At 44.3% G+C, this 12,186-nt stretch overlaps 1 protein-coding gene across 2 annotated transcripts in view; it reads left to right on the plus strand.

The window, feature by feature from the left end:
- The first annotated feature begins 3,114 nt into the window (after window positions 1-3,114).
- Window positions 3,115-12,186, plus strand: part of KIF13B (kinesin family member 13B) — a 131,785-nt gene continuing 122,713 nt past the window's right edge. For both annotated transcript variants that reach the window (XM_009467372.2, XM_087774768.1), the window contains exon 1: window positions 3,115-3,305. In XM_009467372.2, coding sequence (XP_009465647.1) covers window positions 3,251-3,305 — 55 coding nt within the window. In that variant the 5' untranslated portion in view covers window positions 3,115-3,250. The remainder of the gene's footprint in view (window positions 3,306-12,186) is intronic.

The raw sequence follows: 12,186 nt of genomic DNA on the forward strand, positions 1-12,186 counted from the left end.
ACTCGATAAATGAATGGGAGGGACAAGTAATGCCTCCCCCCCAAGGATGTTTTGTTAATTAAATTAGCATTTAAATAGCCAGAGCTAATCTGGGAAGTCAGCCCCTCATTACAGTAACTAGGAAGGGGGAAAAGAGCTGGAGACAATTCCCTACAAGATGGGGTTAAGTTGGCGTTTCACAAACTATTTGCCCAGCCTGTCCCTCCCAAGTGAAAGCTGCCACCCCCCTTTTCCTCCCAGCATAATTAGCATGTTCCAGTGCTGTGAATGGAAACAATATCCTCCCTCCAAGCTGTGCCCCTCCAGGGAGATGCTTCCCACAGATTGTGAAACACTGAGCCAGGGAAAGGGCTTGTGGAGGAATTCACAGTGGGGTAATTACACTGAGGTAGCTTGTGCCAGTGCAAGATAAGTTGCATTAGTGTAATTCATTGCAGGAGGCAGGGGCTTGCATAAAGGACAAGTCCAGAGGCAGGACTGCGGAGAGCCATGAGAAGTTCTTGCTCCCGCATGCCTTCCCAGAGCCCCGAAAAAAACCGACATCGAAGCTGGGGACGGTTCTTCAGGCCCTAAGGATGTCGCCATCTTTGAAGACATTTGCAGAAAGTAGCAACGATTATACGTGAATCTGGTTTCTCTTTGGCAATTAGAACTGAAGGAAGGCTAGAAGGGTGATTTTTCAGATTTTAGAATAAATTCTTCATTCTGAGTAGAAAACTGGAGCAAAGCTTGCAAGAACTGTATGCTTGCATTTGTTATTATCCATGTACGTGGCACTTAAGACACGCTAGCACCTCTTTCCAACAAATAAAAAGGTGGCATGCAATCCTTTCTCCGAAAGACTGTTTAATTTTACGTATAACAGAGAGACCAATGATAACGAATACCAGAGGAGAAGATGGAGGAGGAAGGACACCTGCTATCCTCAGCAGTATGCACATCTGGCAGGTTTCATCCCATTTATTTAAATCAGATTCCAGGTGACTCAACCAAACATTAAAAAAAAAACCAACCCCACCCTCCACTTGCTGCTCATCGTGCCCAGCTGTAAAGCGGGGATTATATTTATCTCCATCACAAAGTACTTGGTTTCAGAAAACATTGGTGCAGTTTGTTGGGGCCCCAGCTGGAAAATACCACAAGAAGTTCAAAGCTGGGTTTCATCCTGTAATTGGATCCTCAAGTTCACAAGTGCAAGAACCAACTGTGCAGGCTGAAAGCAGGTCCTCCCCTCTCCCAACAAGAAACCCTCCGCAGCACGGGGCTGCGGGGCTGAACCGCGAGTGCGGTGTGCCGAGCAGCCCATGCTTTCTGCTGCTACGGACAAAAACTCAATTTTTTTGCCAAGCTTTTGCCACCCTGCTGGGTCCGACCTGCTGTTATTTATCTTTTTTTTAGTTTCAAGACAATTTCCTAACTCAGGATGCTCTAGCACACCTCTTAGGAACGTGGACATTAATCCCAGCGTCACTTAAATGCCAACTTAATATTCGTTTTCTCTCTGCCTTGACGAGATATTCTTCAGGTCAGGCAGGCATGAAATGATAGATATTGAGTGCAATTCTTCTGGGCAAAAAGTGCTACCTTCCGAACTCTTATCTCAAAACCACTTGGAAATGTGTTATTTATTTATTTCTGTCATAAAACCTTGTTCAATGTTGAAGGGTCAAAGGATTACGGTTCTGAATTTGCTTTTTTTCCCTGCCCTTGCTGAAATCTGGCCTTTCAAAATAACACAGACAGAATCCTTGTTTTGAACTAAAATAGCAGCTAGAAGGGGTTTCAACCATGACCGTTTAAGTGAGATTTTTTTCTTTTTTTTGCATCTTTGCGTTATAGTATCATTCTCGATCTTTGCAATCAGTAGCTTCAGTTGAGCAGCCAAGCCATCTAATGGGGATAAATTGTAATATTGTTCAAACAATCTCCGATTATTACTGTTGAGCTCTTCTAGTGAGCCGCCGTCGCTAAGCAGATCACACCGTTATCGTTAATAACAGTGTGTTGACAGAGTATCGGAGGTTGCTCTGTGAAGCCAGACCCAGTCATCAGCTCAAACCATGGTCTCTATGTTGGGTTATGGTTTGTGATGTTCAACGTGATGCCGTTTCTAACGGACAGAAACCCCACAGCCCAGCAAAGCAATGCCGTCTCGCTTTGTTACTCCCAGAGTAAATCATAGAATCATAGAATCGTCAAGGTTGGAAAAGACCCTTAAGATCATCGAGTCCAACCATTAACCCAGCACTGCCAAGTCCATCTATACCATGTCCTCGAGCACCACATCTATCCGTTCTTTAAATACCTCCAGGGATGGAGACTCAACCACTTCCCTGGGCAGCCTGTTCCAATGCTTGACCACCCTTCTTTCGCTGAAGAAGTTTTTCCTAATATCCAACCTAAACCTCCCCTGGCGCAGCTTGAGGCCGTTCCCTCTCGTCCTATTGCTCGTTACTGGGGAGAAGAGACCGACCCCCACCTCGCTACAGCCTCCTTTCAGGTAGTTGTAGAGAGCAATAAGGTCTCCCCTGAGTCTCCTCTTCTCCAGACTAAACAACCCCAGCTCCCTCAGCTGCTCCTCATAAGACTTGTGCTCCAGACCCTTCACCAACTTCGTTGCCCTTCTTTGGACGCGCTCCAGCACCTCGATGTCCTTCTTGTAGTGAGGGGCCCAACACTGAACACAGTACTCGAGGTGCGGCCTCTTATGGTGAGGTGAGGTGAGGTTTTGGTGGTGATGCTGTTGTCTGCTTGTCACGAAATATCGCAGTATTCCCCCAAAAAGGGTCCGAGGTGCTGGGGGGGGGACTGAGGTGGGAGCGGGTTCACCTGCAGCCACCCGGGGGATGAGTGGCAGGATCTGGGGTGACCCTTAGGCCCCCCCTCAGCGCCCTGTTGTACACCACAACCCACAAACGCCATTTGGGGAGCACCCCCTCAGCAAACCCCTTTATTCTATAGGACTACACATCCCAGCATGCAATGCTTCCCCTCCAGGCAGGGGCCGCGGGCAGGACTACAGCTCCCAGCGTGCAGCGCGCCACGCTGCCCCCCCGCTCCCGGCGAGCCGCCGCGCTGCCCGCTGGGAGCTGTAGTCCGGCCGGACGTTGGTCACGCACGGTGCCTCCCTCCCACCGCCGCCGGTCTCTCCCCCCCGCCCCGCTCCGCGCTCCTCCCCGCGCCGCCGGCTCTCCCTCCGTAGACGGAAGCCGAGGAGGGACGAGGGAGCCGGGGAGGTTGGAGCGGCGCGATGGGGGACTCCAAAGTGAAGGTGGCGGTGCGCGTCCGCCCCATGAACCGGCGAGGTGAGACCCTCCTCCCTCAGCCACCCCCGCTCTCCCCTCCCCGGCGGGGGTGTGAGGGGAGCGGGCCTGAGGGGCAGAGCGGGGCGGGAGGCCGGGGGGTGCCCGTCCCCATGGGTGTCCATAGGGGCAGGTGTGCCTGCCTGTGGGTGTAGGGGTGTGTGTCGGGGCGCGGGGGCGTGTTTATAGGCGTATGTGTGTATTTATTTATGTATAATGCACGCCTGCATAGGTACAGGTAGGTTTGTGGGCGAAGCCGAGCTGCTCTCACGAAGCAGCTGTCTTCACTCCCCTCTCCTGACAGCTTTTTCCTAAACTCGCCGTTTCATGGCTTTTTTTTTGTTTGTTTTTCCCCCTTCCCCCCGGGGTCCACCCCTCTCCACGCCTCTCGCACCTGCGTTACAGCCGGGCTGTGCCCCCTTCCCTGGGCGAGCTCTTCCTTCTGCCTGGCGTTTTGGGGGAAAATGCCTCTCTTGCTGTATTTTTTCCTGTGCTGATTGAGCCCTCAGCTCGGTAACCTCACTTCTTACCCCTCGGTGATTGAGTGGGACGGAGTTACCCAGATGACAGAGGCACTCTAAGGACAAAAGAAACAAAAACAAACAAGTAAACATGGAAGAGGAAGCATGAATTGACAAGAGATATATTTTTTTTTTTTTTTTTCGGTTGGGTTGGTGGGTTTTTTTCTCTCAACGAAACTTGCCTGAGGGTTATGTTAATCAGACTGTGGTCTGGGCACCTGTTTAAGTGTTTATTACTTGCCTTAATTAGAAAAACTTGCTCTAGATTATGAGGAAGCAAGTATGAAAAGGCAACTTCAGCCAGGGAATGGGAAGGTGAAGAAGGCAAAAATCCAAGAAAAGTGTAGGGTCGCTTTTTTTTCCCCACATTCTCACAGAAGTATGCCAATAATTCCTTTTGGGAAAGGGAATCAAGTGAAGTCAGTTCAATAGCTGAAGCAAAAAGGGAGGGGGAGGGAAAAGCCCTTTGTCTTCCGTGTGATCTGAAACAAAATAACTCTAATTCCTTTCAATAAATAAGAAAAAAAAAAAGTTAAAGTATTGAATACACTATTTCCCTACCTTTTAAAATAAAAGCAGGGGAATGTCAAACTAAGTTCACAAGAGCTCTCGAGTCCCACATCCAAAACAGGAGATAGAGTTGATGTCCTTACAGTCGGGTGGGTTAGGACAATCGAGGATATTTTGACCAAAATCTGCATTTTGTTACATTTCTGGTAGCAGTTCTCAAACCTGAGGAGGGACCCATCCCTGTGGAGAATTGCTGGGAGGAGACTGAGTGATAGTGTGGAGGAGTTGGTGGGAGCTGGGATGGAAAGGAGCTGAAAGGTGGTGCCTTGTTTCAGGGGTAGACGTGGGCTTTCCTCTTGCTCATGTCCCTTTCCTGCCGTAGGTCATTTCCTTCGCTGTGACCCAGACATCTTCTGACTGTGTAGTGCTCTTTACCCTCGGGATTATACAGTAATTCAGGCTGGAAGGGACTTCTGGAGGTCTGTAGTCCAACCTGCTGCTCAGAGTAGGTCAAATTAGATAAGGTTGCATTAGATAAGGGCCTCATTCAGTCAAGTTTTGAATCTCCAAGCATGAATAGTGCACCTCTTCCTCCTGGCGTATATTCTACATATGTTCAGCCCTGGGTTTGTGCATGTGTAGTGGTCTTCAAGCTGTTTCCAGCTAGGGACTGAGTTCTGTCTATTTATATGTGGGAAAGAAGTGGTGGAAGTAAAGGGGGGGAAAAAATGATGGAAGATTATAGATTTAGAGCAGTACATCTATTTGAAGCTTCTGCCTTCCTGGGGAATATCCAAACAGTGAGCTGCATGAACCTGGGAGAACGGGAGAGTGTATCTTGTTACCAGAACTATTTTATTCTGTATAAACTTAAAAATGTTATGGATTAGAGAGGATGGCTGTAGGATGTTGTTAGGAGGCTCGTCCAGGAGCGAGGAACGTTTGAGTATCAGTCCTTGCTGTTCATCAGAGAGAAGAGGGACCTGAACCCCACACTCCTGGCACGTAGCTTGGCAGTCAGGGTGTACCTCCTCTCTGTAAGAACCGCTTTGCAGCTATTAAAGCATCCTCTTATTTTGTGAGCAATACCTAAATCCATGTAAGTCTAGCCTAAAAGATCAGTGTCTTTTTCTCCCTGAAACAACATGTCCTGGAATTGATTTTTTTTGAGCAGACTATTTTTCACAGTCCAGATGTTTTGGTCAGTTCTAAACAACCGATACCTCCGTGTAGAATTTCTGATGCTCTTAGAATTTATAGAAACAAACAGTGATATGAAGCCTTGTATTTTTCTTACCTATTTAATGTTAAATTTAAGAATTTATGTAACTGATTTTCTGGAGAGTCATCCAGTTGTAAGACTTCTGTGGCTTTGCTTTTTTAATAGGCTTTGAGGCAAGAGGCGGCTTTCTTGGAAGCTCTCTAATATGCACTTTGTTCTAAGTAGTATTTGTATGATGTTCTGGGGCTTTGGACCTGAAGCAAGTATTTGTTTTCTTCAGGATCACGAGTAATATTCTTTCCTTCCCTCTGCACCAAAGGGCTTAAAATTGCAAACCTGTCAGATGGTTACAACTGTTGAAGTTTAAGCTTTGAAATATTCTCAGTGTTTACTTGTGGTGGTGGTGGTGGTTGTCTTTAGTGTTTGAATTATGAATTTCTTAAGGCGACCGTTTATTAGGTTAATAAAAGCACTATGTTTAACTATTACTAATTGATACAGCTCATAAAAGCGTAATAGGTTCCTTGCATGCATGTTGAAGGGATTTCTATATCGAATAGTTGGTTATTCACAGTACTTGCATCTCAAGGTGATAGCATTGAGGGGCCTGCTTCGTTCTCATGCAAAGTGGTAATCTACAAACTAAGTTTATAGTATTAATTTTTAGCAGTGAGGGGAAACATTTGTAATTTTGCTTGGGTTTCTTGGTTTTTTTTGCGTCTAGGATACTTTTTTGCATCTTGCTTCAAATTAGACCCCAATCCTACAACCTTTGCATGGAAACCATGCTTTTGGAAAACCACTACTATGTCACCACACTTGCAGCATCGCATCTAAAGTTGTAGAGTCTGCTGGGTAGCAACTGTGACTTTTTTTTGCATGCTTTCTGCTTTGCAAACTGGGATTTTGATTAGCATGCTATTATGAAGTAAATGATTCAGTGCCGTTTTGTTAGATAAGACTCTTAATCTTCATTTTTCTTGGTTTTGTCATTCAGTAAAGTATTTTCCTAGCGCGCTGCTTTTTTCAGATGGGTTTTCGATAACATTCAGTAAGTTCTTTTGCTGTTGTATTTCAGAGTGGCAGTGCATTTCCTTTTATGAATATTGTCAGTGTTTGACTTCACTTAGCAGATATTTGTTATATTTCAGGTAAATGCTGTGCAAAGCTCAGGCCATACCATGAAGCAAAGCAAAAGACAGCTGGAGGCTTTTTAATTAAGATTTGTCTTACTGACTGTTTTGTTTCCAGGTGATGTTGGCGTGCAGACGTCCCATAAGTAGGTTTAAGTCCTTGTGTTTCCCTGTGCCTTTGAATCAATTCAGTGTAGTGTTAATTAAAATAGAACATCTTTTATCAGTACTAAAAGAATATGACGTATGCTCAAGGGCGACTGATGACACCTTAAGCCAGTCCGAACTACTGCTGTGGTGTTGCTACATCTCTCTCGGCTTTTCTGTTTGAATAAGAAAGGCAGGACACTTAACTGCAAAAAACTATGTGTTTAGTGCTTTGAATGAATTTATCGAGGAGCAACAGAAGTACCGGTGCTGGCACAAGGGCGGGCAGGGGCATTACACAGCTCAGGTGGGGAGTGGCGGTGTGGGTGTGCCAGGTTAGGTTTAAACTGTGTGGGACCACAGCCTGTGTTCGCGCAACACTGCCAGAGTAAACTGTTTGTAGGATTGTGGTGTAAGACCTATGGCTTCCAGTTTAAATATCTGTAAATATACATTCAGATATCTATTATGTGTATATTCATCCGGACTAATTTCCATGTTCAAACACCGATCCTTTTGTGCCTTGATGATCAAGAGTCTGTCTCCAGTGCTTGTAAGGAAGGAGTTTGCTTCTGTATCTGTGCAAGCTTCTGACCATGGCGTTAGGCGCTAATTTTATGTCCTCCTACTCCTCGGAGGAGGTTGCATTTCCAGTCACTTGAAATGTTTTTGGTTTTGGGGAAGGAGGTGGAGGTTGTTCTTGTGGTTTTGTTTGTTGTTTTCTTTTTGCAACAGAAACAATTTATCTATAAATTGGCGTTTGTGCAAGCAGTCTTGTAAGATTAATTATGGTATTAGAGTAAATGAAATGGCACTTGTATCCTGATGGCAATATGCAAAACAAAGACTTTTCTTCACCGTTGTCCTTGTCATAAATGAGTGCCTAGCATTTTTACTATTTCCTGGTGATAGTTGATAACCTATAAAACAGTGTTTGTAGTATGAGCGGGATTAACCTAGAGATACGGTGACAAATGGGTAAAGCATGTAGAGTTAGTGTTTCATCTTGCCTTCCTCAGTGAGGCAATTGTATTTTAAGAACTCCTGAGGTGTTACAAGCTTACTCCCCACTGCCGAAGAACCAGCGAGACTACCAGTCGGTCCAATGTGGATGCCACAAAGGCAAACAATTCTTGTGCTAATTACATCTTCAGAGCTAGCCTAAAGTGCAGTATGAGATTACCTTGCTGCTCTGGTTTCGTGTTTGCTTGCTCTTCATGAAGTCAACAAAAGATCGGATACACACGCTGTGAATAGTTTTGCCTTGGCTTTTGGCTGGCTGGTGGCAGAGCAAACACTATTGCATTTCGCTCCTGTTAACGCTGAAGCCTGAAACAAAGCAGCGGCTCCAAGTTGTGCACTGAACTTCCTCAGAGCCCTTTGCTGCATCAGAAAGTCACCGGACCGATTTATTTACTTAGTCTCCGCGAGCTGAGCTGTGCGTGTAGCAGCAGAACTGACTGTGAGTAAGGTTAATGTCCAGATACGTGGAGTGCCTTTACTAAAGCCACTTGGCAAGCTCTCTTCCCGCAGAAAATGAAACAGCAGAAGACAGAATAGATTTTTTACCATTTGGACAATGTAGTGTTAACATGTGAGGAGACATTGCTTGCGTTCAGTGTGCTCATGAGTTTGAGTTGATTTACAGCTCATCATCAAGATTAGGTAGTATTGTGTGCTCTTCCAGATGCACTTATACATATTTAATGATCTTTAATTGCTGCAGACTGAAAATTTCATGAATGATATTTGCGCAGTTCATATATATGGCAGAGAAGCTTGAAGGATGGCTGCGTAGACTTCGTGTTGGTAGACTTAAGGGACAAGTCAAATTACAGGATTTTTGTCCAGAATGTATCAGTTGCTGTGTCTTATAATTAATGCCCTGAAAGCACTATTACGTTATTTTTTTCCATTTGAGCTTTTAGCATTGTCATTTACATGTAAGTTATCTTCACACTCTGTTGTATAGCCAGTAGTTTTGCCCTTATTTGTGTTGGCTTCTATGTAGCAAAGGGCAAAGAGAAAAGTCACTCTAAGGCAAGAAACTTTGGCAGGGAGACTTGAGGACCTGTTGTGTTTGAACTTGCTTTCAGATTTCTTTTTAAAACAAAAAAACCCAAACAACAGTCTGGGTTTTTTAGGTGGCATTTGTTTAATCTGTGTGATAAATAAACTTTTAAATATTTTAAAGTTACTATGGTGTTATTGCCATTTGTCTTTTTAGACCAAGAAAGGTACAAGAAACCAATGGTAATTTCTTACTCAGTGCGGCTGAGGGCTCAGGCCACAACATTCCAGTTCTAACCTTCAAGGGAATGTTAATCTCCTGAAAATCTACCGGCAATTTAAAATATAAAATTTGTATCGTCTGTCTTTACAGGAGATTATTATGAGCTTTTGTATTTGGGGACAGTTTTGGCTTATGAGCTTAGTACATGCCCTTTAAACCTTTCACATTTTATTTTTTATACTTCAGTTAGCTTTTCTGAAACTCTACCAGAGCAGCCGTGCTGGTTCCTGGTGCCGCTATCGAGCTTAATGTCCTGTCTCCAAGGGGTCCGTCGGTGCAGGTGCAGCTGCCCTAAACCTGGCAGTGGGACCAGGAGGAATCTGTCACAAATTTTATTCGACCTGTGTTATAACACCAGGTTCACATCTTTGTTTCAGTGGGGTTTAGGATCAAATGGTATTTGAAAGGGCTGGAAAACTGTCAACCATCAGAAACTAATTTCTTAAATTGAAATCTGATGGAAACATTTATATGGAAATAAAGGCTCGTGATGAATTGGGAAATGCTTTCCCTTAGTTCCTCTTATACAATGTGAAAAAATGGAGTATATAAAGAAGAAAATATGGAAGGTCAAGTAAGCGGTAACAGACTTTTCAGCTACTGTGGCTGTTGTACTAAAAGCCGTTATGATGCCATGGTCCCAACCGCTAGTTTAATAAACTGCAGACAAGCTTGCTTACTGCATCATCTTTCATTTTAAGATGATTTCAAACCGCCCTGTAAAAGCTATCTATTAGGATCATTTGTTTCAGTCTGAAATACAGTAACCTTAAAGGTGGGATGACTTTGTAGGGTAGTGGCTGAAAAAGCTCCGGTATCACTGCAGGGCAGTTCTGATGTTTTCGTTACGCCACCTGATGCAGCTGGGTTTGATTCTGCACCCCAACTAGAGTGAGCTGGGTGCATCGTTATCCAACCACTACTGTCATTAGTTGCAGTTAATCTATGAAGACAGCTCCCTAACTGATCCGTAAATGAAGGTGGAGGTTTCCCAGAGTTGCAAACATGCAATGTTCTCCAAAATACTACTCTCTTCTTCCTCCAGGATTCACGTACGCTCTTTGTCTCTGCCCCAAACCTGTTTACTACATTTTAAAGTTCCACCTTTGCTAGCGTTTCCTAACACTGTTGTGGAAAATCTGCTCTGTTGAGTTTATGATTACCAGATGTGTGACCGCTATTACAGAGGGAATGTAAACTCCTACCTGTTGTCGGGAATGCAGCGGTGCCTGCTGAATCCACCGTTGCATGTGGTGGTATGCTGCTCCTGGTTTTTCTTGCTCTCTCTTGCTTACTGACTTTTCCACCCTGTTTGAAACGCACCAAATTTCTTAGGCTAGTGAAGAAGCCCAAAGCGTATATGGGTGGTGTGAATTCTTTTTACAACACCCATAAGGTTTATCAAAGGCGTAGTCATTTAGCATTTACACATGCGTGTGGTTTTAGCTATGATCTTCGTTGCTTGAATCCCAGTTTTTATTGTCTTAGAAAACTTCTGTGAGGAGTTGAAAAATCAAGGGAAATGGGAAGGAGAACGGCCTCCTTCAAGCCCTAGCTTCCAGTTTCACAAGTACTCTGTGAGTAGCTTGGACGCACATGACTTAGCAATTACTCTTACACTCAGCCCAGCTTTGCTTAACGCTTCTGCAACTATGAAATGTAAATGTGCAAAAGTGACTAAGATACGTGTTACCCTTTTATTATGGGCGTCACAGCTCTCTTACTCCGAAGCTAGGGAAGAGGCTTTCATTGCCTGCAATAAATGTTTCTTGAGATGTTGAGAGTTTGAGGTTTAATTTTTCAAAAAGCAATTAGCTGATTAGTTTCTTGATTTGAAGAAGCAAATGAGTAGTTGATTGTGTTTGCTTGGTAATGACTGAACGTCGAAACAGGTTAGCAATAATAATAGGTGCGATTTTAAATCTTGTTGAGCTACAAGATTTGTGATAAATCTCCAAAGTTTGACAGTGAGCCACTTCTGTCACCTTCTAACTTCTAAATTTCGTGCTGCCTCAAAAAAAAAAATACTACATAGTTGAAAGAAATAATAATACCAAGCCTTCACAGAAGAGTCCTTACTACGAGATGAACTAATCGGTGGTTTTGGATGTGCGTGCTTATCATCTTCTCTTGATGCATCCCAATTTTGCTTGTTGTTTAGGGGCAGCAAGTACACTGCTTACCTAGGAGACACTGAAACTAGTAAAAGTAAGGGTGGAGTCCATGTGTGATCATATCCAAAAGAGGAGGAAGGTAATTTGTCTATAGGGCTAACCTGCTTTAGTAACATTAAAAACTTAATGAGGTGGAAATTATGATGATGTGATTTTCAGTAGTGGCTAATACAAGATTCATCTCTCGCCCTACCGGAAGCATTAAAGAAATCAAAAATCAGTCAAAGAACATGCTTTTTAATGGAGCCAGAATTTGTAGGAAGTAGATGATGTGCTATTAAAACAGAATTTAAACTGTTTCTCCAGCTGAAAGGAGAGTTGCCATGGGAGTCTTTTGCCCAGGTAACTGGGATAAGTAGCCTTAAGGCTGTCTGGATACATAACCCAGCTTAGAGGCTGAATGTACTGTTTCTTAGGGGTTTATTTCACGGGACACCGTGAGCTGATGTAGCAGTTCATCTCTGCTGGGAGAAGGTCTCGCTCTTCTGCCGCCTCTCTTCTCCTCTGTACAGGTCTACCCACCTGTTTGCATGGCCTTTGACATTCTTCAGACCTTTCACTGGGCTGATGTAATTTTCTGTGTGTCTGAATACATCTGTTTTTCATGTTGGGTAGTTTTCTGCCGTTGAAGTGACTTAAAGTCACTGACGGTGAACTTAAAGTGACTTCCAGAGGAGTCTGGTGAGCAGGAGGCACAGGTAGCCAGGAGGAAGGACTGAGACTTCCCTGTTTGGCAATAGCTGTTAGGTTGGCTCGCCACGTCTTCCGAAACCATGCTGTGCCCTGCCTGCAGGACACCTAGGTGAGGGATTTTAACGTTACCTTTGTGATGACGATCATCAGACAAGGTGTGTTGTACGTGACAAATTGGCTTTGAATCTTTC

Source organism: Nipponia nippon, unplaced genomic scaffold, assembly GCF_047370975.1.
Source record: "Nipponia nippon isolate SJK-2023a ecotype South Korea unplaced genomic scaffold, ASM4737097v1 scaffold_4, whole genome shotgun sequence".
Taxonomy (NCBI): Eukaryota; Metazoa; Chordata; class Aves; order Pelecaniformes; family Threskiornithidae; genus Nipponia; species Nipponia nippon.